General features: G+C 37.5%; 1 protein-coding gene across 2 annotated transcripts in view; it reads left to right on the top strand.

The window, feature by feature from the left end:
* The window catches only part of LOC126260961 (laminin subunit gamma-1), a 1,198,090-nt gene extending 1,178,272 nt beyond the window's left edge, over window positions 1-19,818 (top strand). For both annotated transcript variants that reach the window (XM_049958485.1, XM_049958486.1), the window contains 7 exons: window positions 4,479-4,683; window positions 7,139-7,376; window positions 10,442-10,644; window positions 10,766-10,924; window positions 11,137-11,254; window positions 17,633-17,745; window positions 17,882-19,818. In XM_049958485.1, coding sequence (XP_049814442.1) covers window positions 4,479-4,683; window positions 7,139-7,376; window positions 10,442-10,644; window positions 10,766-10,924; window positions 11,137-11,254; window positions 17,633-17,745; window positions 17,882-18,004 — 1,159 coding nt within the window. In that variant the 3' untranslated portion in view covers window positions 18,005-19,818. The remainder of the gene's footprint in view (window positions 1-4,478; window positions 4,684-7,138; window positions 7,377-10,441; window positions 10,645-10,765; window positions 10,925-11,136; window positions 11,255-17,632; window positions 17,746-17,881) is intronic.
* The last annotated feature ends 6,307 nt before the right edge of the window (window positions 19,819-26,125 follow it).

Here is a 26,125-nt window from a genome sequence, read left to right as displayed (position 1 = left end):
AGAGCCATTTGAACCATTTTTTTCACAAAATTTTGAGAAGTTCAGTTGACTTTCACATTGCTTAACATAAGCAATTAACATTTCTTTCAGGTTACAAAGGAGCAGGCATTTCTGTTTGGGAATCTTTTCCCTGTTTATTATTACTGCAACACAATCCTTTTTGCCCAGGCATAAACGAGAAAACTCATCATCTTCAAAAATTGGAGGAATTTTTTTTTTACTTCATCATTGAGTTTTTTCTCTTTTCATTTTGCAGGTGTTGCCAAAATCCCATTTTCCATCTTTAGTTTCTTAGCCTTCTTCACCATTTTAGCTGAAACAGCAAATTCTTTAGCCATTTTTTCAATAGTTCAGCTATTTGGAACCAGGGTCAAAATTTGAACTTTACTGTAATTGCTTGAAGTTGAAGCTTACTCTTAAATTCTTCAATTAAGCTGTCCATATCTTTACATTTTTGGCACCCTTCTGTTAGTATCTGAGCAATATCTACTTGGCTCACACCAGCAGCGGTCACAATTACCATAGTAATGCTGCCTTGGGCTTTCAGAACTTTGCACTATACGCATCCCATTGAATTCCTTTTACTGATCCATTGAAGCTTTAATGGTAAACCTCCAAGTGATGATAATCAAGCATTAGCAATAAAGCAAGCATCACCAACATCCATGTCTTCAGTGGGTGGTGATTGTTGCTTATCCTGGTGGGATGATTCTTGTTGGGTCACTTCATGTCTATGTTTGGTACAAATTTTCTGACTAGGTTTAAAAACTTCATTAGCCAGAAACTTCAACCTATCAGACATTGCAATGGTTACTGGTGTTAAAGGTTTCTTGGTTAAATGTTTTTCTTTACCAAATGGGTTGCAGCAAGTCTTCTGCAGGAATTGAAATTTTGTTATCGATAAGACATTAGGGCATGAAAAAATTTGGGCATCTTCACTAATATAAAGCCCACATCTATGTTGTAGAAGCTCCTTGTTATTGGTGACATTTCCTTAACTGACTGTAGCTGACTTTTGCCTTAATGGAATGGTGATGACGTATGACTGTCAGCTCCATCTGATCCACCAAAGTAGCAGGGTGCAAGGGTCTCTTGGTTCATTTTATATAATAGTTTATTAACCTATAACAAGCAATTTTGAAAGCTCATGAATACCCTGGTATGAAGCATAGCAGATTTAATGTTGTTTGTATATAAAATATGCAAATTAGGGTATAAAAAATACTGTTTTAGTGCTTACCTTCAGCTGCAACAATGATTATTGATTATTCAAACGCTCAGGACTCAAACCTAAGGTTGTATAATGTCAACACCAAACATTACACTCACAGAAGACTGACACTGTGAAAATTGTCAATAATGAAAGCAACAACTGAAAGTGATGATTCAGCAGTGTATCACTGCTGCAATGATAGAGCCTTAAAAAAACTGTTGCTGCTTTATAATGCCAAACGAAATTGAGTGACAATGCATATATACACCACCATGCATTGTAAGGTTAAAATGTTCTAAACCAACATAGCATTCCATTATGATCTTCTAGGTTTTATAATCTTAAGAGCATTTTCTGAGGTTTTATTACATTTATATTCTGTACTGTAAAATAATGTAAAAACACTTCTTATTAGCATAATTACATTCCCTAAACCACTGGCAAATATCATACTATTAAAAGACACTACAATTACACATTTGTTTTATTTACAACTTCAAAATGTATTAACTTTTTGTATTTATTGATAATCAATTTTCCCTATTTTGATAGGCATTCTTACCTATCAACGTGCAAGATACAGAAATTAAACATTATAGATTTGAAAGCTTAAAGCATGCTCTTTCCAGCTGTGATAAGAAAATAAGGATTCAACAAGACACAGTTGAGATACAGCCCCCCCAAAAATAACCTAAAATTTGCATGTAGAAAATTTTGGCCAACTTTGTAAATGCATATCTTTTCATCTGGGCATCCAATGTTATTTAAATTTGATCCATATATAGACACCATAGGTAGGAATAACACTGTGAAATTTTGGTGTGATAGGTTCATATGGAAAGTATGAGTGGTCAGTCAAACCTTGGCTCTCAGAACAGCGCTATGAATGTTTTAGCCACTTTAGAGGCTTGTATCTATGTTTAGGTGTGGCAAAATTCATAATTATTGTCATGGTGTGATTCAGCATAAGAAGTTGTTTGTGTACGTTGAAGCAAATGACCTTATGTTTGCTAGAACTTTTAAGAAAACCTAGCAAACTTGGCGCATTTGCACTTTTCTACTTGATGTGAAGGTGAGTAACCTCTGTTTAAAAGCCACTAAAATTTCAACCACTGAAGATACTGGACTGAAATTTGGGATATAAGCATCAAAGACCATATAGAACCTTCACACCAGATTTCATTAGATTTGGAGATGGCTGAGTGGGGACACTTTTTAATATTGTTCCCTTTGCGTGGAGTGACTCCTTTCTGACTGCATCTAGTGTAATTGCATGGTAAAATGTTACATATTGTTACAAAATGTTTGCACATCAAGTATGTGGGGCAGGACATGTCAGATAGCCCAGTATTTACCTAGGGGGTGTGGAGAACCACATAAAAACCACTTCCAGGCTGGCTGGCATACCTGCCCCCCATCATTAATCCATCAGGCAAATTCGGTCCAGGGCTGCACACCTCCCAATTTCCTGGAAGTAGGTGGTCTAAGCCACTCAGCTGTCAATTTTCAAGACCTCTAAAACATTAATGGTTTCTGGAAATTGCACTTTTTGTTTAATGTTCGTTTGTTTAGGTAAAATGTCTAAATGTTTTAAGTGAAATATATTCCTTTCACTTAGCTGAAATACTAGTTCTGTTAAGGGTTAATAGTTGGACTCTTACCATGATACTTGTATTAAAAGCAACCAGTACCAATTACATTCCGATCTGAGTGCTGTCGGAGATGGCGGTGCTGTGTGTGAGGTGTGATTGCTTGTGCGAATGAATGTGTGTGGTGTGTGTTTCCATCTCTGACTAGGGCTGAGACCAAAAGCTAATGTGTAGTTTCCTTTTGATTTTGCCTGTCTGCCAATTAATGTGTGGTCTGTATGGTTAATTTTTAATTTGACATCTTAATTTTAACTCTGTGGATTTGCAGTTTGGCAGAGGGCACACGTGCAGTTTCACCATTACACATGTACCTGAAGCAATATTCAAAGAGGGCACTCGTGCTGCGGGAACCTATGTACTCGTGCTTCCACACTAATTTTTTGTATAAATTTAGTGATGTGCACCAGCAATCTCCAGTGTAAAATATTCAACTGAACATCGCTAAGTGGTTGTCACTAAAATATTGTGGCAAGATGTCAATATCATCCAGCAGGAGTCCCAAAAGTCATGTAATCTTCCATTCGAGCCAGTATTCTATCTGTAATGAGTGCAACATTGATCACATGTTAAACTCTGACAGTCACTGTTTTTGCAGTGGTTAACGTTTTGTTCCACTAATGAAACAAATAGCCCATGATTTTGGTTGCAGGTACTCCTTCTGCTGCTTTTCAAGTTCTTATTCTAAAGTTGATGAACTTTAATATTTCTATTTCCTCAGCACTTACTCATTCAGTGAAGTACAACTAGCAGTCACTTTAAGGAGTTTGTATCCCCAACTTGATCTGTCCTGTATATATTCTTTCATTTCTGGAATTGTCAGGCCCTTATCTGCTTTGCTGGTGCACATCCTGCATGCAATTGACGTATCATCACATATTTGCCACTTACCACTGCTAGCAATACTGCCTTTTCAAAAGTAGAATTTCTCATCATATGAACAGAACATTCAAGCTTAAATTTCACTATAATTCTTTCAGACACACTTCTTGGCATAATCCACTTTACTACAAATTTATTGTTACATTCTCAGCTACCAAAGTCAGTACCAAAATGTGAATATATCAACATATCTTCTGTGAGCTTTATATTCTTATCATCAATATACTGGAAGCTGTTAGGGTTCCTGTCATTAATTTTCACACCATTGTGATTGCCTGTCAAACTAGCCCTCTTAATGATAATTTGAATGTTCATATTGAAGAGAAGTACTGATAGAATACAATCTTGTAGACTATTTTTCAGATACTAAACCAATAAATAACTCCATACAGTGGTGAGACTGTCACCTCCTTCATTCAACTGAAATGATCTCATTAATAAGATATGAAGGTACTTTTATTATCCAGGATACTATGCTGCTTTCCAGGTTCAACAGAACCAAAGATCTTTGTATTATCAGGTCTAGTCCATAATATGTGGGTTTCTCTGTTACCAAAAAGATGAATTGTTTGTTATCTCATTCTTCATCCACTTTAAAATCCTCTGCATACTTCTCCCATTTATCCATCAATGCCAGACTTGTATCTAATCTGTAGTAAAATTTAGTATTTTTTGATAATTATTGAGAAGTAACACAAAATAGTCTAAATGTCTATTACATCATGTTTCTTTTGCAGTGATGAAATCAGAAAACTTAGAAACGACATAGATTCTGCTGCAAATCAGTTGGAACTCACAAAAGCACTGACAAATGATGCAAAGCAACGGGCAGAAAAATCACATACGGATGCTCTTAACATTTATAGTGAAATATCTGCACTTCATATTCCACAAACTGATATTGCTAAGTTGAAATCTGATGCAGAAGCTATATCAACAAGGGTAAGTACAACAGATTACTTGTGTATAAGATGATATATTGCAACCAGAAGGTAGATGCCTACTGACCAACTGGCAAAATGAGGAACATACACTGAGGTGACAAAGGTCATCGGATAGTGAAATGCACATATATAAATAGCAGTAGTATCTCATATGCAAGGTATAAAAGGGCAGTGCATTGGCAGAGCTGTCATTTGATCTCAAGTGACTCATGTGAAAAGGTTCCCAATATGATTACAGCCGCACAATGGGAATTAAGAGACTTCGAATGTGGAATGGTAGTTGGAGCTAGACACGTGGGACATTCCATTTGGAAAATCATTAGGAAATTCAGTATTACGAGATCCACAGTGCCAGAAGTATGCCAAGAATAGCAAATTTCAGGCATTGTCTCTCACCATGGACAACACAATGTCCGGTGTCCTTCACTTAACGACCGAGGGAAGCAGTGTTTCCATAGAGTTGTCAGTGCTAACAGACAAGCAACACTGTGTGAAGTAACTACAGAAATCAATGTGGAATGTATGACAAACATATCAGTTAGCACATTGTGGCTAAATTTGGCATTAATTGGCTGTGGCAGCAGACAACCAATACGAGTGCCTTTTCTAACAGCATGACTTTGCCCGCAGCACCTTTCCTAGGCTCGTGACCATATCGGTTGGACTCTCGATGACTGGAAAACCAAGTTCTGGTCAGATAAGATTTCAGTTGTTAAGCGCTGATAGTAATGTCCGAATGTGGTACAGCCCCACGAAAACATGGACCTAAGTTACCAACAAGTCACTGCGCAAGCTGGTGGTGGCTCTGTAATGGTGTAGGTTAGTCCAACTGAACCAATCATTGACTGGAAATGGTTATGTTCAGGTACTTGGAGACCATTTGCAGCCATTCATGGATTGCATGTTCCCAGACAATGCTGGGATTTTTATGGATGACCATGTGCCATGTCACCTGGCCACAATTGTTCATAGTTGGTTTGAAGAACATTCTGGACAGTTTGAGCAAATAATTTTACCACCCAGATTGCCTGATGAACCTCATCAAACATTTATGGGGCATAATTGAAAAGTCAGTTTGTGCACAAAATCTTGCACTGGAAACACTTTTACAATTATGGACAGCTATAGAGGCAGCATGGCTCAATATTTCTGTGGGATACTCTCAACTACTTGTTGAGACCATTACACATTGAGGTGCTGCACTACACCAGTAGCACACAGCCATACATGAGGCAAAAGTAGGTCCGACTCAATATTTGGACTTATCCAATAACTTTTGTTACCTCATTGTATATGTACACAATGCATTGAATGCCAGTCATACTGCAAATGAATTTTCATACTTATCCTTTCAACTGACTTAGTTTCCAAGCTGGAATACAGTATATGCTGTGCATAGTAATGATACTAGCAACAACTTTAAGGTTCTCTAATCTTCTTGCTTCCTTTATGTTGAGAATTTAGAGAACTAAAACATATTTAGGCACATGTGAATCCCACCAGTATTTGCTGTTAAGTCTACCCGACATGCATAGCCGCAACCTACATAACCATTCCTACTTCCAACTCATGCTGTATGTGTCATATTCTTGAGGAAAACCCAGTGACAAGAATTGTTCAATACTGTGTGTCTTCCTATGCCACTCTTGCTCTGAGCTTTTTGTTCTGTAGGTATTATCTTTGTGAAATACAGAGGTGCATGAGCTCTCCCATACATTTTACCACCACCTCCTATTCCAGCACTATCACCAGCATTTCCTGCCTCATCAGAGTCAGATCCATCTGTGACAAAGCACCCACATCACATATCAACTTTGCTATAATCCCTGCTCAGTGTTCTGTGTAGTTATAACAACAGACTAAGTACCCTGGATGAATGGCCAGACTGAGGGCTCAACATAAGGTGACTGACTTCATCAGTTGTTTCACAACCTCTGCTATATGGAATAATTCTTCCCAAAACTTCCTTCATCCCTTCCTCCGTCCCACAAACCAGCTTTCCAGAATTAAGTAGATGCCTCATATCTTCCGTTACCACAACTGCTCCCACAGCTAAATCTGCTAGTTCATGTCCTTCATCTTTTACTGCATACTCTCTTGTTCCCTCTTCATTTCCCCTTACAAGCCCCACACTCCCCCTGTTTGTTTTGTTCTGCAGCCTAGCTCACCCTTATCTTCCCCCTTCCTCAATTCTCAGCCAAGGTCACAATTTGGCCCAGTCTGACTGTACATCAGCAGCTGTGCTGTTATGGTAAAATCTGTTTTCGGAACCCAAGAAATGTATGCACTGTTGTCATTTGTATTGCACTGATTATGTAACTTACTGATTATGGTATGTTTTCTAATTATTTATTATCTATCAGAATGCTTATATTGTCTGGTTTAAATTGAAACCTTTACTGGGCTTAGAAAGCTTTGTGCTGAAAATTCAAATCTGGTTTTCTCCCCTTCAGGCAAAGCAGATCAGAGAGGATGCAGAGGCATTGCTGGAATCAGAGACTGAAACACTTGATGACCTTGAAGAGCAGTTAATAAGAGCAGAAGATTTATTAGCTCAAGCCATAGAGCAACAGCAGCAAGCTGATGACCTTCTAGCAGATGTTCATGCAGCTTCAGAAGAAGCTGAAGAGGCACTCAAGTTAGCTAACAAAACTCTAGCTGATGCACAGGAAACATACAGTACTTTGCAAGGTATTAAAGATATTAAATTAATTAACTAATTGTTTAAAAATACAAGGTATTCCAATTAAATACTTCCAAATTATTTGAAGTCACATCCCAGATGTTTACCAATATTCCAGGGCCTGTGTTTTTTCACATATGTATGTTTCATACTAGATAACCTTTGAACAGTTCAATGAGTACCTGACTTTTAGTTTTCTAGAGAATGTTGTAATCTTATATTGAACATCAAAACTTTCAGTAGTTCTTCAGTTGAATCATGAACTTGATCATATTTCACAAAATCCTTACAAATACATGTGCATTAATCTAACACTATCTTGTGTAGTTGGGGGAGTTGACACATACTGGACCAAATAAGTGGTAAGAACAAAATTTCGACATGTTATAAATGTAGATGAAATAAATGGAAGGAGTAGGCCTACAGCTCACATAGGACAGTTTTTAATCCCAATGTCGCACACTGTTGTTTCTTCTGGAGCCAGTCATAGCATTGATGCCACAAATCTTTGAATGTATGTCAAAATGAAATTCAGGGAGTCTTCCATTGCAGCAGTGATGATTGCTTCCTGTATCACATATTGAATTCCTTTGGTGGTTTGCAGAGAAAAAATGAGTATCTGTCAGTATATGCAACATAAATTAGGAACATAATGTAAATGGACAGATAAAAATCCTACTCACCAAGCAGCAGCAGGAGAAAACATACACACACACAAAGGTTTAACTTTTACAAGCTTTCGGAGCCAGTGGCTATCCATTACATTATTGTCAATAATTGATTATTTTCATTGATTTTAACTAGGAACAGATATTCTGGCTATGCAGATCTGTGGGATTTATGGCACTGACTTTGATCTTGGCCGTTCTTTGATCATTAGTTCCTGAGACAGTTACTGATTTCGTGCCAGTATGTGTCACAGTTTTTAAACATTGTTAATCACTATGCCTGTAGAGACAGAATGCAGATTACGTCATCAAAATTTGTAAGAAAATGTGCACATTTATGTGTTTCATAACTGTACTGTGACCCGAGTCTTCACACTCAGTAAGCTTGACTGGCACATTTATGATTTCCATAGCTATTAATTCAAATAGTTACTTAACAGTCAAAAAACAATTACTGCATCTGCATTCTTAACAATAAAATTCAAGCAGCTATTTGTGCTTTCAGATATAGTGTTAAAACCATGAAAGACATTTTTGACAGAACTGCAAAATTAGTGTTTTCATCAGTATTTCTGATTTATGTCATATGAATGAGTAAGTGTGAATGTGATGGAAACTCTTTTTGACACCATTTGTATAAATGTGTGTAATCTATTAAGAATCAAGGAAACTCCAGTGGCATTCCAGTAGAAGACTAAGACTTGTTTTAGTGACAGTAAATGATGTCATGACCTATAATATTGAATAACGGTCATGGAAAAACATTAACCTTACTTTTTTGGATTGTTTATGTTCAAGGCATTAAGTTTGCCACAAACAGTTTTTTTATATGATAAAAGTAATGCTGGAGGTTCAGAATACATCTTTAGAGGCCAAAAAATGCACGTAGTGGTTATCCAAAATAAATGCAAAAATTCTGCAGCTTTTTGTTCCCCTTTGGTATATAAAGGGTGTTCAAATGAAACCCGGTCACTAGTGTAAAGTAACGGTAACGATTTTATTAACTCAAGAATGTAGTTATACACAGTACACATACTCAAAAATAGTCACCAAAATTGTTGCCTCTTTTATCCCATTGCAGCACTAGCTGGTCGATTCCATCCTTGTATCTAGTAGGTTGCTGTCGGATCCAGGCCTGGACCCAGTCACACACTTCATTGTCCGTTGCGAATCGATATCCGCAAACAGCTTGTTTTGAGGTCCAAACACATGAAAGTCACAGAGTGAAAGGTTGAGAATGTATGGTGGATGTTCCTGGGTTTCCCACCAAAACTGCTGCAGTGTCATCTTCATTGTATTGGCCATGTGTGGGCGAGTATTATCATGCAGGTTTTTCGACTTGATGGCTTGTCTAAGGTTCTGTAAAGTGGCTTGATAACACTGGGCACTGATGGTGGTTCCCCATTCCACAAACTTGACAAGCCATGGGCCCTTGTGGTCAAAGAAGGAGGACATCATGACTTCACCAGAACTGGTGTGCACGGCCTTTGATTTCATTGGAGGTGGTGAAGTCGCATATTTCCACTGCTTGCTGTGACACTTGCTTTATGGTTCAAAATGGTGACATCCTGTTTCTTCACCTGTGACAGTGTGCAACAGAAAGCCGTATTCCTCCTAATAATGTTGCAGATGACTCAAAGACAGCACCATTCGAGTACTGCGCTGTTCAGCTGTCAGTTGGTGTGGAACCCACTGCACACATATTTTTCGAAAGTTCAAGTGTTGATGCATTATGGTGTGGGCGGTGTCCATTCTAATATCCAGTAACCAATGAATCATGTCCAAGGTGATTCTGTGGTTGTCTAAGACTAAAGCATCCACTTCCACAACCATTTTCGGTGTGATGACACGATGAGCCTGTCCAGGATAACCATCATCTTCCAGTGACTCTCGCCCCTCAAGGAATCATTTATGCCATTTCACAACACTTGAACGACTCAGACTGTACTCACTGTACACAGCCTTCATCCATCGATACATTTCACGGCCTCCAACTCCCTCCGCCGCCAAAATTCGAATCACTCCTCGTTGTTTCTGCTTATTCGCCTGCATGTTCAGTAGTGGACAATAACTTGTGTGACCATCTCCTCTTCGGCGTGAAGCCTCGCTGGTGCTATGCAACATCAAAAGGTGCTCATGTGTCAGTCTTTCTACCAATAGATGGCGCCACCATACCCGCAATTACGTGGTGCCACTTTATGTATAAGGCAAAGGTAGACACACTGACCAGAACATTTGAGAATCTTAAGAATGGTAATACCAAAAAGATGAAGTAGGAATGGTTTTTTAGATAGACAAAGTGAAGATGCAATCATTATTTAAGCATAATATAACTACTAAATTGACAAAAACTATAACCATGGAAATATTTCTGAAAGAATAAAAGCGTAATTTTGCACTTACAGCATTCGACAAACAGGTGCAAGACAGCAAGGATCTTGCTACTGAAGCATTGGGACAGGTTCCTGAGATAGAGCGGCTGATAACTGAAGCTGAAAACAAGACCGATAGAGCTCGGCAGGCATTGGCAGGAGCTGTTCAGAATGCCCAGTATGCTAGAGATACAGCTCAGGAGGCTCAAAATAAATTTGCAGAGCAAGCATCACAGGTAAAATTCCTCAGTTTCACGTATTTAGGTGCTGATAGATAGAGAATTCATATTCATTTTAATTATGTTCCATGCTGTACTACACTACACACATGAAATTAAACTTCTACTTTTTATATAGGAAGCTGACTCCATTAGAAAACGAGCTAATGATACAAAATCAGAGGCCGTAAGGCTACGTGATGAAGCAGATGCACTGTCTGGAAGAGTTGCTGTAACTGGCAACAATGTCAAATTATTTGAAGACACTGCAAGCAAAGTCCGAAACTTAACTGATGAGGTAAAAATAATTCCACAACTGTAATACTGTAGCTAGGTCAAAATGTGCATTATAGCTGATAAATTGTAAACTGTTTTGAACTTAGTACCAGTTACCATGAAAAATGTATAAATGTTGCTGTATTACATGTCTTTCCTTTAAATACTGTGAATTTCATTGTATTGAAACAGTATAAATGATTTTACAGTAACTAACTTTGTTCTGCTCTCTAGGCCAAAACAAAAGTTGGGCAAGCAAAAAGCAGTGCTGCGGAAGCTACAGATCAGATTCAGGCAGCATTAGCTGATGTTCAAGCAATCATAGAAGAACTTTCAAGGTTGCCTGATATAGGTAAATCAAATATCTAATAATATAATACTTACGATCTATGAGTAGGGTGATTATTTTCTTGTATAACATAGGTATTGGATTATAGAGTCTGCTTGTGTGTGTGTGTGTGTGTGTGTGTGTGTGTGTGTGTGTGTGTGTGTGTGTGGCCCAGTTCTGTTACATAATGCTTGTGTGTAAAGACTAATTGTACAGTTGTTATAGGCTAGGGAAAAAAATCTTATCTTCATAATCTTGAATGTTATTGAATTTAGCTTATGTTAAAATGTAGGACTAAGTAAGGAACATGTATTTTTTTGTTTTCTCCAAAAAAATTTCTGCTTCGAGATACAGCCCTCCAAAGATGATACTGCTCATACCATTTCAAAGATGCGAAGTTTGGAAACAATTTTAAAATTCTGTATCTCTGGAACAGTTCTAGATATTTTGTTCGTTTTTTTATTTGAAAGACAATTGCTTTGTGATTACAAAGAAATCATCCATTTGGACTTACCTGTCAAAGTTCTTTTACTGTAGCATTCTGAACTCCTTCTTATAATTTATGGGAAAAATGCCAACCCATAAAATTTTTATTTTTTTTTCTGTTGATTAGTACCACACAGTTCTACATTCCATGAAAAGGAGAGCTTCCACTTTTAGGTTGAACAGGTTTTATAAACAATTGAAAATTTTGCCATACATTAAACATGTTTTATTACCACATTATCACATAACAGGCTCAAATAATCAAAACCTAGCCTTATTTAACATAATTTTAGTTTTGAAAGATGAGTAAGACACTCGTTTTTCAAGCATTTTAAATGGTTCCAAAATGTTTATGAAAGGTCCAAAGACTTAAAAGTTTCAATTTATACAACTTCTGTCCACTCTGTTTTGTACTGAAATTAGCCAGTCAGTGAACTAAAAATGTGTTCCACTGCTTCAGTATCTTCCTTTGATATAGAGTGATAATCTTAAAAACATTGTGAACGGGAAGTGAGCACTGATGGCATTGTTGCTGTCCTTCAGCTGGAAACCTATATCTAGCAGCTGGTCCATGTGGTAGCATAAAGTTCACTACAATTTTGTTTAACTCATAACTGGTGTTTATAACCTCTGCAATCCACCAGTTGCAGTCACACACAAACGCCGCAAACATCCCTCTTCTCAGGTTGCGAATCTGAATATTATCCTGCTGTTTCTGAGGTGTTGACCGAACGAACAAAATTTCTTCTTTCTTACTCTTAAAAGTGTATGCAATATGAGTTCGCCCATCACTTTGAGTCCAAAAATGTGTCTTCTGAATTCCTTTCACAGTAGTAGCTTGTTTGGATAATTCTTCTTTTTTCTACTCATGGAATTCTTCGATTTCCTCTTTGGACAAAAGAATGATGACTGTGGATGTGTAAAATTTCACAACTCTCATAAAATCCTCAGCATTCAAAATCACAGCTTTATTTGCTATGGAAACATATTGTTTTGCAGCATGGTGCTTCAGCAGGCCTCCTACACCATCACACGGCCCCTTCCTGTGACCAGTAGCACTGTATACCCAGTCAGTTGGCACAAGCAACTTACTCAATTCAAACAGCTGGTAACAATTTTTAAAATGACTAGGAGCACTATCATAAATAATGGTGATCTTCTCTGCCATTGTTTGCAGTTGAAGAATTTTGCACATTGCTAGCAAAGCATGTGCTGAGTCATGTCCTGTGTCATCGTTTAAATAACCGCAACACTTGTGGTCTTGTTTTGAAAATATGTCACTCCTGTAAAACTTGAAACCTGTTCATTACTCCAGTGATATCCTTGTACTTTTTGTGGGGGAATTACAGACGTGTTCTCAGCAAAATCACAGTGAAGCACTAAACATAGTTCTTCAGCCTGTACACATGCTTTCTCTCCTGCAATGTGTTGTTGTTGCAATTTCTTCAGATGCTAGTGTGTTACTGCTTTCACGGTCATTTACCAAGTTCATCAATGAAACTGTCAAAGCCATCAGTTTTCTTAATTAGTTTATTTTCCTCCCATGTCACGTATGTAATTTCTGCAGAGTTATTTGCTACGTCTTCCAGGCCAAGTGTCTGTGAAGAGAGTCCTCACTTTCCAGGGCAGTCACCACATTCTTGAAACAAACAAGTCTCTCGCTTTACATCACAGACTACTAATGACTTCACATGCCCAACCAAAGTGTCAGTGTCACGTGCTTCGGTAAGTTCTTCAAATTTACCACACAAAGTTCAAAATTCGCACTGTACACACATAAACATACATCTCTAGGTGGGTGTGGAACTACCCACTCAGGTCATAGTGCATAAAATTTTGATCTTCCAATATGTGAAGTTGTATAGTTGCGACTTTTTGACCTTCAACTGCTACAATTATAGTGTCTTTCTTGTTGGCACTCTGGTGAGAACAGTCCCATTTACCTTCCAGATAAAATGACTGCACTATTTGAACTTGAGCTGCTTCTACAGGATGACCATAATAGGGATCTGGTCTTCCAAAGACTCCTTTTACAGACCTCATATTTCTGGATTTGTCTACCATGTACTTTGATACTGGTGGAATGTGGTTCAAAACTGTTTTCTTTGGAAATGTGTCTGGAATAATAGTTAAAACTTGCACCTTTTCACTGTAGGATGCACAGTATTCAACAGCTGAATTGATATTTGTGAAAAATTTCTGGCAAAAGGTGCAAGAGTGCTTTGGTTCATTTTCTTCTGAAGATAGAATTTCTATTCCAAAGAGTGTGGTCAGTTTTGCTGTAATGTATTCATCCATAGCTTTGGAAATTTCTCTGTGCTTTATTGATGCATAGAGCTTAGGACTTGATTTCACTGATCTAACTCTTTAGGTGACTGATTCAGAGTATTTAATTCTTCCATTATTGATGCAAAATTTTCATCATCTGTGCCATGGGAGGCTTCACCTTGTTCAGATACTATCATTGTTGTTATTCTGTCAAGACATTTGGAAAACAAAAAATGGTCACTGGAAACATCTTCACTTTGAAACAGAGTCTTCAAATGAGAACACTTATTCCTCAACCTGAACAAAGTCTGTTTTTTGCTTGTCTTACATATCACTCTTTTATGGATATGTAAATAGTCAGCACACTTCACTCTCCTGTGGCCCCAGTCAGAAGACATTTCAAACAGTCCTTTTCACAAAACATGCTGCAACTGTGTCAACTGGCTAGTTCCTCACGAAAACACAGAACTGAATGGATGGTCTCAGATTTCTTAGAAGCCTCTTCAGCAGACAAATTAGCACTGAACAACTACAATACAGAAACCTGCAATGGACAACCATGACAAAGAAACTGACAAGAAACTACAACAAAGTGTAAGAAATAACTGCGACAAAGAAAGCAATAAGAAATAATTGCAACAAAGGCAACAGAAATAAACATTGTGAAAAAGAAATTATTAAGAAACAACTTGAAAGTTAGAAAATGATTTTTTAAAATAAAACCTGTCCAAATTAAAAGTGGAAGCTCTCCTTTATAGAGAATATAGTACTACATGGTACTAATCAACAGGAAAAAATCTAACTTTTCTGGATTGGCATTTTTCAAAAAAAATTTTTTTCTGTGAATTATAAAAAAAATTCAAAAGCCGACAATAAAAGAACATTGACAGATATGTTCAAACGAAGGATACCATTGTAATCATAAAGCAATTATCTTTCAAATAAAAAACTCTAACAAAACCTAGAAATGTTACAGAGGTAGAACATTTTAAAAAAATTTCTGAAATTCGCATCTTCAAAATGGTGTTTTTCATTTGTGCGAGGATTTAGAGAAGGAACTGCAGTGCGGTCTTCCTCTGTGAAACAGCTTTGGAAAAAGGTGTTTAGTATTTCAGTTTTACGCGTGTCATCCTCTGTTTCGATGCCATCATCATCCCAGAGTGTCTGGATATGCTGTTTCGAGCCACTTACTGATTTAACGTAAGACCAGAACTTCCTAGGATTTTCTGTCAAGTCGGTACGTAGAATTTTACTTTAGAATTCACTGAACACTTCCCGCATAGCCCTCCTTACGCTAACTTTGACATTGTTTAGCTTCTGTTTGTCTGAGAGGTTTTGGCTGCGTTTAAACTTGCAGTGAAGCTCTCTTTGCTTTTGCAGTAGTTTCCTAACTTTGTTGTTGAACCACGGTGGGTTTTTCCTGTCCCTCACGGTTTTACTTGGCATGTACCTGTCTAAAACGCATTTTACAATTGGTAGTCTGAAATCTGCCTTCTATTACTCTTGCTAAACAGATAAACCTTCCTCCCTTTTTTTATATTCCTATTTACTTCCATATTCAGAGGTGCTGCAATGGCCTTATGATCACTGATTCCCTGTTCTGCGCTTACAAAGTCGATAAGTTCGGGTCTGTTTTTTATCAGTAGGTCCAAGATGTTATCTCCACGAACCAGTTCTCTGTTTAAGTGCTTGAGGTAATTTTCGGATAGTGCACTCAGTATAATGTCACCCGTCCTAAACATCTGAGTGTCACAGTCTACATCCGGTAAATTGAAATCTCCACCTAAGACATGCTGAGAAAATTTATGCGAGATGTATTCCAGATTTTCTCTCAGTTGTTCTGCCACTAATGCTGCTGAGTTGGGAGGTCGGTAAAAGGAGCCAATTATTAACCTAGCTCGGTTGTTGAGTGTAACCTCCACCCATAATAATTCACAGGAACTATCCACTTCTACTTAACTACCGGATAAACTACTACCAACATCGTCAAACACGCCACCACTGGTTGCATGCAGTCTATCCTTTCTAAACACCATCTGTGCCTTTGTAAAAATTTTGGCAGAATTTATCTCTGGCTTCATCCAGCTTTCCGTACCTATAACGATTTCAGGTTCGGTGCTTTCTATCAGCGCTTGAAGTTCCGGTACTGTACCAACGCAGCTTCGACAGTTTACAATTACAGTACCGATTGCTGCTTGGTACCCGTATGTCCTGACTTTGCCCCGCACCCTTTGAGGCTGTTGCCCTTTCTGTACTTGCCCGAGGCCATCTAACCTAAAAAACCGCCCAGTCCACGCCACACAATCCCTGCTACTGAAGCCTACACTGCCTGAAGCTGGGAGCGAAGGGATGCCAACTCAGCCCGCATCCGAACACAGCAGTCGCAGTCACAGTCCCTATCTACGCTAAATACTGTTTTGCAAAGAACGTCTGAACTAATCTACAGAGAGCACAAACAATTCGACACAAAATTTAAATGGTTATTAAAATACAAGATTGCCTAGTAAATGCAGTAATGCTGCTACTTGCGCACTGCTGACACACTGCTCGGCGGCAGAAGGAGACTATGTGATTTTACACTATTCAGGTACTAAAACGCGATACTACAACTGTCAAATACTATAATACCCCCAAAATTTATCAATTAAACAATGCAAGTACCAAAAAACACACAAAGAAATTAAGAATTAAACTATGTAACAAATAAGTGAGCTAAGAGTACACGACTTGCTGCTGGCAGCTGCTTATCCAACAGTGGCAGGGAGCACAGAAGACCTCTACTAAAGGAGGTGATCTTGGAATGAAGAGTCTGAGAAACTTTCAGTATATTATCCAGATTATTAACAACTGATGTTATTTTATTTGTGGCTGTAATTTTCACCAACTATAGTATATATTTTTCAGAATAAAATTGTCTATCCAGATTAGTAACAATTGAAATTATTTTATTTTTAGCAGTAGTTTTCACCAGCTACAGTATATATTTTTCGGAATAAAATTGTCAGTTGCAAATATATTTTTATTACACTTTTCCAGTCTTGACAAATTAATTTGTCACCTCCAGAAGCCTACAAAATAAGGGATGTTATAAATCTTCAGACCTTGGCTATACATTTATGAGCATCATAAGAAATATATTACAGAAACTTACTTAAAGCTATGCGCAATTTTTTTTTCAAGTGAATTGTATGTAACTATCCTCATATACCTTGATTATATTTTTCATATGCTCTTGTATATGTTTCTTGCTGCTAGTCAACAGCTTGACCTATACGTAGATGTGATTCAGTTACTGTAAATTGTCAGTTTGTGTTTACAATACTCACAATATTTGCATTTCTGGACATATCATGGCATATGCTTCCGTGAAGAAGATATTGACATCTACTAAACCAATACTAGGTAAATTTTTGTAATATACTTCTTATACTTCACATACATGAATAGCCAATGTTCAAATATTTATAATATCCCTAATTTTGTAGGCTTCTGAAGATGCCAAATCAGTTTGTCCAAACTGGCAAAACATACCAAGATATATATTTGCAACTGATGACTGACTTTTATTATGAAAAGCAACTGAAATATTTGAAGACGGTCTAATTATCATAATTTGTAATGGTTCTTTGTCATGTTTTCTTCTCATAGATGCAGCTGCATTGGATGACCTGGAAAGAAGACTTTCTGTTGCAGAAAATGAATTACGAAATGCTAATATAGAGGAAAGAATAGAAACACTCAAGTATTACAGACTGGAACAGGTATATTTCACAGTATTTGCAGATATGTTCACTTCATTGTCTTCCTCATTGTCATGTGTGCCTTTATAAAATTATGCTTCATTAATCTGACCATTGTACTAACATTAACACTAAAATAATTTATATCTTTCACTAGAACCAGTGGATTAAGAGCCATGAAGAAGAGCTAAGAAGACTGCAACAAGAAGTTGACAACATAGAAGCCATACAAGCTACTCTTCCAGAGGGATGTTGGAAACGGCTAGTGCTGGAACCTTGATTGCTTCATTCACATTAGTCTCCATGAAAAACTATGGCCTGTGAAAGCAGCATTACATACTAAACCTGCCAGTCAAATGAAGATGGTGTGCAGTGGAATAATGGTGCTCTCATTATATTTGTATTTATTTGCGAAAAGTGACTGAAAAAGTGAAGGGATTGTTGAAATTTTCTTTAAAAGTGCAGTCTTATGTTTTATTGAAGGATGGCGAGAAGAAATCATTTTTAAATATATTATTTTGTTGATCACTGCCTGTAACATATTTAATGAAGTCATTATCTATAGTAAAAAGAACTGTTGTAATGATTACACGAAGCATGCTTGCTGCTAATATGAACAGTCATGTGAATATCAGTTTGTATAGATACTAAGATTTTGATAAGTGTTTAGGATCTAATGACTTTGTTTTATGGGGTTGGCTAATTATATGTTCTGCAATACTGAGAATTCTTTGCAGTAAGTATACCAAAGAAACAAAGTACATGTATTGTATTTTACCTACCTGAGGTCTTTGCTCTGTGAAATAGGCTGTTAATCCTCATAAGCTGGATCAGATATTGTGAAAACTAAGTCGGAGAAGTTATTTTCATATCTTGAAGTCCTAGGATGAATAACACAAAAATCTGTGAAGAGGAGAAGATCAAACTAGGCATATAATTTTTTCCAACATTATTGCTTTTCCTCATTTAAATGTAAAATTAATCAGTTGTTCATAGTTGCAATTGCCTGCAGTGCAAACAACTACATTGCTGTAAAATGGCTGTCGTGTTATTTCCTCTTTTGTAGTTCCCCGACAGCCATCTTGCCATTAATCTGTTTGGCCTTCTAAAAACACAGATGGCTTCAGTGTGCACTCTATAGGAATTTTAGTTTTTTCAAGACTTTTAAAGTTGTTTCTGAGAAACTGTAAGGTATTTATGTGAATGAGAACATTAAGCTATGTCTCGCTATTTCTAAGATGATATTCCTATGAGTTAACAGACTTTTTGTATTCTAATATCACTGGTTCAAATAATATGCTTGTGTAACATTATTAAATTTTGTCTATACGTACTGGTGTTAACAAACATTCTAATTACTTACATAAATATTATTTTGTGGGTAGACATTTTTTCAGTTAGAAATGGAAAAATTCAAGGAACCAGTTGAACAAATTCTGTGAAGAGTTACCTATAGCAACATTATGTTGCTGAGAGTCCTGCAGGGAATAAGAAATGTTGTGGGATCCAGCTTAAGAGTGAGCTCATGTACATCCAACTAGAACTTTCAAGACAGAGGAAAAAGTACAAGTGAACAAGCAGTCTCCTTAACGAGACTGTAAGAATGATTTTTTTATGTCTTCTCAGTTTCCCTCCCCAGTACAGTTTGTTACATGAGGTGGGAAAACCATATATAAGGCCAAAAACTTTTTTTACTTGATATGTGCCATACTTGAGTAACTAGTATATTGTAATCGATTGAAGTAATTAAACTTAAGATGTTTGTATCTGATCTACTACAAGTACTTCATAGTATTAGCTTAAATGATACATGAGAATGCTGTGATGCATGTTGTACTTCATGAAGCATTTCTGAGTCCATAAACATATGGTGAGCTACTATGAGCAAAATGTTTTATACCAAAGATGAATGAATGTTTACTATAATTGAGTTTCTATTTTTCCACATTGTACATATCTCTGAACATCTTCAATTTTGCTCACTGCCACATTCTTACACCACATATAATGAATCTCATCTATACTTGTTTTTATAGTTGTTTTTAGTACAAATGTAAATGCAACTTTACTTGAATAAAAAATAACATAATGTGAGATGGCTCAGTTTTGTATGTTACTTTTTCATTTTTCACAAATTACTGGGATGCAAATGGAATTTTATGGTCATATTTGAGACAAAGTGGTGGAAAGATATGCAATTACATGAAGACAATGAACAATGTAGCACATTGTTCACCATTATGCAACTTATAGTACAAGCTGCACATTGTCCTTGGCTTCGTATTGTTTCTTTTGTTGCCTCAGTGCGCTTGTTTTACTCATCAGTAATGTGTTAGCCAAGAGTGATGAGCCTCTTTTTATTTGAATTTACTTTTCTTGCAGTTAACTTTGGAAATATAACACAAGCTTTTGTCAATGATCAGCGCAAGACTTGTTTGTGCTAGTTTTACCACATTTTAAAAGGACTTTTAGTTTGTTGCATGGATATTGATCTGCAGCTGGGGTATCTGTTTAGCAATATATAAAATAGAATAAAAACCAGTGTGGTACAAAGTCCTGTGTCATTAATGTCTTTTTAGGAAGAACACTTGTGAACCTCATTCTCAGCATTATAGCTGCTGCAGTTTAGAATCAAAGTTTAACATTTTGGGGATTACCATGACTCTCTTCTGGAGGAGTAAAAATGATTACTGCCACAATTACATGTGTGCGCTACAAACACTGCAGTGGCTTTAGTGTTTTATTTTTTTAAATGTGAATGATGGCAATCTTCAAGACATCCCACGATAATTCATGACAGACATTGCAGGAATACTAAGAATCTTGTATTCAAATTCTACATAAATAAGGCTTAGTGACAGCTTCAAATTGTACGTCTACATTTAGTTGTCAACAGTCTTTGTTTTCTGGACTATATGTGTAGTTGACTGTGCTCCAAACTAGTTCAGCAACTATGTAGTAATGTCATTTGCAACTGTAGTTATCATTTAGGCTTTGTATAAATACAGGTCACTTTACTGGTTGTTACATGCTAATGCGAATGAGTGTCAAGTCAATCTGTTCATCAACTCTTGTGTAAAAAAACCATGCAAATGAATACAGATGCATCATGAATTCCAGATAATACCTTAGTCAACTTCTTATTATATTGTTAAAGAAAATAATGATGCAGAGAGTGAGAGAGGTTATGAAACCCCAGACATGAAAATATTGTTCCCACAAAGCTCTAGAGTTGTGACTCGCCGATCTTTCAAAGTGCCGCCGCGCCGTTACGTGTGTCCTCTACATGCGGCGCTGTCTGCCAGCCATGCAGCAGCAGTGCCACCTAAGCGACCAGCCAGCCAGTGGCTGCTAGACTTGGACTCAGTTATGATTTGACTGTTAAAGTGTACACACATCTTACTCTGTTTACTTGATCTGTGACTTTCACATATTGCGTCTTCCTTGAAATATATTTGTTCAACTTGAAGTTATTACAATTGGTGACGAGGATGGGATTTTTCTTTTCCATCGTTGACCCACATGTTTCCATGGCTACTTCAGAGCAACTATTGCAAGGTCTCATAGAACAGCAAATGCTTCTCACAAATGCGATTCATGATTTCGTCGCAGCATCAAATGTGGGGCGTCTCTCATCGTTGTCTCTACCTACTTGTCCCCCTTACAACGAGACGGCAGAAGACTGGTCTGATTACAAAAATCGTCTTCGACAGCACTTCTTGGCATTTGTATTGTATTGTATTTATTGGTCCAGTAAATCTTACATGAACAGTACAGCACATCAGATATTGGACAGGTCAAAGTATATCTTACAATTAAAACACTTTAGAAACTAGAAAATAATGTTCACAAAATTTTACAGCACTTCATATACTGGGCAAGTCAATGTGTAAGTTATAATTAAACCACATTAGAAACTTGAAGTTTACAACTGAATACATGTATAAGCCAATATTAACGATTACAGTATTTGCATGATCCTCACTTAAGCTCTAAGGATTTTTGAGGAGCTCTTCTACACTATGAATTGACATGTACACTAGGGAATTACATTCACAGAATTTTACTTCATATACTGGGCAAGTCAATATACAACTTATACTTGAACCCCATTAAAAACTTAAGAACTACATCTGAATGTATTTATAGGCAAGTATTAATGGTTACAGTATTTGCATAATCATCACTTAGACTCTCGAGGATTTTGGAGGAACTCTTCCATGCTATAAAAGCAATGTGTCAATAGATACTATTTTAATGCTGCTTTAAAATTTTTTACATCAGTCTTTACTTTAATTTCTCTTGGCAATTTATTGTAGATAATTTTTCCATGGTGTAATGTTCCTTTTTGGCACAAACTGGTTTTTGTATGGAGTACATGAAAGTCAGTTTTCTGTCTTGTATTATGATGATGAACATTTTCATTTTTGGGGAGGATACTTGGATTTGTTATTGTATATTTCTTTATAAACATTGCACTTTCAAATAGGAAAGTACCTGGAAGGGGAAGAATCGCAATCATTTTAAATAATGGTCTACATGGTTTGTTCCTTTTTATTCCAGCCATGATTCTCACTATTCTTTTTTGCATCCTAAAGAGTTTTAGACAGGATGGCAAGTTACCCCAGAAAGTGATCCCATATTTTAGGACAGAATGTATATTAGAATAGTAAACTGTCATTAGACAGTCCTTATGACAGCAGTTTTCTAGCACTCTCATTAAATAACACACGGTACTTAGCTTCTTTAATATGTTGTCAATGTGAGTTTCCCATCTAAGTTTATCCTGTAGCCAGACCCCCAGAAATTTTGTATAAGGCACACTTGCAATATCTGTGTCTGACATCTGAATTCTTATATCCTCTTCAGTGTTTCTCTTGTTGTTGTTGTGGTCTTCAGTCCTGAGACTGGTTTGATGCAGCTCTCCATGCTACTCTATCCTGTGCAACCTTCTTCATCTCCCAGTACCTACTGCAACCTACATCCTTCTGAATCTGCTTAGTTGTATTGATCTCTTGGTCTCCCTCTACGATTTTTACCCTCCACGCTGCCCTCCAATGCTAAATTTGTGATCCCTTGATGCCTCAAAACATGTCCTACCAACCGATCCCTTCTTGTAGTCAAGTTGTGCCACAAACTTCTCTTCTTCCCAATCCTATTCAATACCTCCTCATTAGTTACGTGATCTACCCACCTTATCTTCAGCATTCTTCTGTAGCACCACATTTCGAAAGCTTCTATTCTCTTCTTGTCCAAACTGGTTATCGTCCATGTTTCACTTCCATACAAGGCTACACTCCATACAAATACTTTCAGAAACGACTTCCTGACACTTAAATCTATACTCGATGTTAACAAATTTCTCTTCTTCAGAAACGATTTCCTTGCCATTGCCAGTCTACATTTTATATCCTCTCTACTTCGACCATCATCAGTTATTTTACTCCCTAAATAGCAAAACTCCTTTACTACTTTAAGTGTCTCATTTCCTAATCTAATCCCCTCAGCATCACCCGATTTAATTTGACTACATTCCATTATCCTCGTTTTGCTTTTGTTGATGTTCATCTTATATCCTCCTTTCAAGACACTGTCCATTCCGTTCAACTGCTCTTCCAAGTCCTTTGCTGACAGAATTACAATGTCATCAGCGAACCTCAAAGTTTTTACTTCTTCTTCATGAATTTTAATACCTACTCCGAATTTTTCTTTTGTTTCCTTTACTGCTTGCTCAATATACTGATTGAATAACATCGGGGAGAGGCTACAACCCTGTCTCACTCCTTTCCCAACCACTGCTTCCCTTTCATGCCCCTCGACTCTAATAACTGCCATCTGGTTTCTGTACAAATTGTAAATAGCCTTTCGCTCCCTGTATTTTACCCCTGCCACCTTCAGAATTTGAAAGAGAGTATTCCAATCAACATTGTCAAAAGCTTTCTCTAAGTCTACAAATGCTAGAAACGTAGGTTTGCCTTTTCTTAATCTTTCTTCTAAGATAAGTCGTAAGGTTAGTATTGCCTCACGTGTTCCAACATTTCTACGGAATCCAAACTGATATTCCCCGAGGTCCGCTTCTACCAGCTTTTCCATTCGTCTGTAAAGAATTCGCGTTAGTATTTTGCAGCTGTGACTTATTAAACTGATAGTTCGGTAATTTTCACATCTGTCAACACCTGCTTTCTTTGGGATTGGAATTATTATATTCTTCTTGAAGTCTGTGGGTATTTCGCCTGTCTCATACATCTTGCTCACCAGATGGTTTTGTCATGACTGGCTCTCCCAAGGCCATCAGTAGTTCTAATGGAATGTTGTCTACTCCCGGGGCCTTGTTTCGACTCAGGTCTTTCAGTGCTCTGTCAAACTCTTCACGCAGTATCTTATCTCCCATTTCATCTTCATCTACATCCTCTTCCATTTCCATAATATTGTCCTCAAGTACATCGCCCTTGTATAAACCCTCTATATACTCCTTCCACATTTCTGCCTTCCCTTCTTTGCTTAGAACTGGGTTGCCATCTGAGCTTTTGATATTCATACAAGTGGTTCTCTTCTCTCCAAAGGTCTCTTTAATTTTCCTGTAGGCAGTATCTATCTTACCCCTAGTGAGACAAGCCTCTACATCCTTACATTTGTCCTCTAGCCATCCCTGCTTAGCCATTTTGCACTTTCTGTCGATCTCATTTTTGAGGCGTTTGTATTCCCTTTTGCCTGCTTCATTTACTGCATTTTTATATTTTCTCCTTTCATCAATTAAATTCAATATTTCTTCTGTTACCCAAGGATTTCTATTAGCCCTCGTCTTTTTACCTACTTGATCCTCTGCTGCCTTCACTACTTCATCCCTCAGAGCTACCCATTCTTCTTCTACTGTATTTCTTTCCCCCATTCCTGTCAATTGTGCCCTTATGCTCTCCCTGAAACTCTCTACAACCTCTGGTTCTTTCAGTTTATCCAGGTCCCATCTCCTTAAATTTCCACCTTTTTGCAGTTTCTTCAGTTTCAATCTGCAGTTCATAACCAATAGATTGTGGTCAGAATCCACATCTGCCCCTGGAAATGTCTTACAATTTAAAACCTGGTTCCTAAATCTCTGTCTTACCATTATATAATCTATCTGATACCTATTAGTATCTCCAGGATTCTTTCAGGTATACAACCTTCTTTTATGATTCTTGAACCAAGTGTTAGCTATGATTAAGTTATGCTCTGTGCAAAATTCTACAAGGTGGCTTCCTCTTTCATTTCTTCCCCCCAATCCATATTCACCTACTATGTTTCCTTCTTTCCCTTTTCCTACTGACGAATTCCAGTCACCCATGACTATTAAATTTTCGCCTCCCTTCACTACCTGAATAATTTCTTTTATCTCGTCATACATTTCATCTATTTCTTCATCATCTGCAGAGCTAGTTGGCATATAAACTTATACTACTGTAGTAGGCATGGGCTTTGTGTCTATCTTGGCCACAATAATGCGTTCACTATGCTGTTTGTAGTAGCTAACCCGTACTCCTATTTTTTTTATTCATTATTAAACCTACTCCTGCATTACCCCTATTTGATTTTGTGTTTATAACCCTGTAATCACCTGACCAAAAGTCTTGTTCCTCCTGCCACCGAACTTCACTAATTCCCACTATATCTAACTTTAACCTATCCATTTCCCTTTTTAAATTTTCTAACCTACCTGCCCAATTAAGGGATCTGACATTCCACACTCCGATCCGTAGAATGCCAGTTTTATTTCTCCTGATAACGACGTCCTCTTGAGTAGTCCCCACCCGGAGATCCGAATGGGGGACTATTTTACCTCCGGAATATTTTACCCAAGAGGACGCCATCATCATTTAATCATACAGTAAAGCTGCCATCATCATTTAATCATACAGTAAAGCTGCATGTCCTCGGGAAAAATTACGGCTGTAGTTTCCCCTTGCTTTCAGCCGTTCGCAGTATCAGCACAGCAAGGCCGTTTTGGTTAATGTTACAAGGCCAGATCAGTCAATCATCCAGACTGTTGCCCCTGCAACTACTGAAAAGGCTGCTGCCCCTCTTCAGGAACCACATGTTTGTCTGGCCTCTCAACAGATACCCCTCCGTTGTGGTTGCACCTACGGTACGGCCACCTGTATCGCTGAGGCACGCAAGCCTCCCCACCAATGGCAAGGTCCATGGTTCATGGGGGTTTCTCTTGATATTATGAAAATTTAATGCTACTGTTTTACTTTTATTTATTATTAGTTTGTTTTGGTTGAACCAGTTTACAACATTTGTTAATGCCTCAGACAGTCTTGTCTGTAGTATCTCTGCAGTCTTCCCACTGACTAATATGCTTGTGTCATCTGCAAACTGGATAGTGCTGTGGTACTGGTTGGTTGATGTTAGGTCATTTATATAT

This window comes from Schistocerca nitens, chromosome 5, assembly GCF_023898315.1.
Source record: "Schistocerca nitens isolate TAMUIC-IGC-003100 chromosome 5, iqSchNite1.1, whole genome shotgun sequence".
NCBI lineage: Eukaryota > Metazoa > Arthropoda > Insecta > Orthoptera > Acrididae > Schistocerca > Schistocerca nitens.
This window is presented reverse-complemented; position numbering and strand designations above follow the sequence as displayed.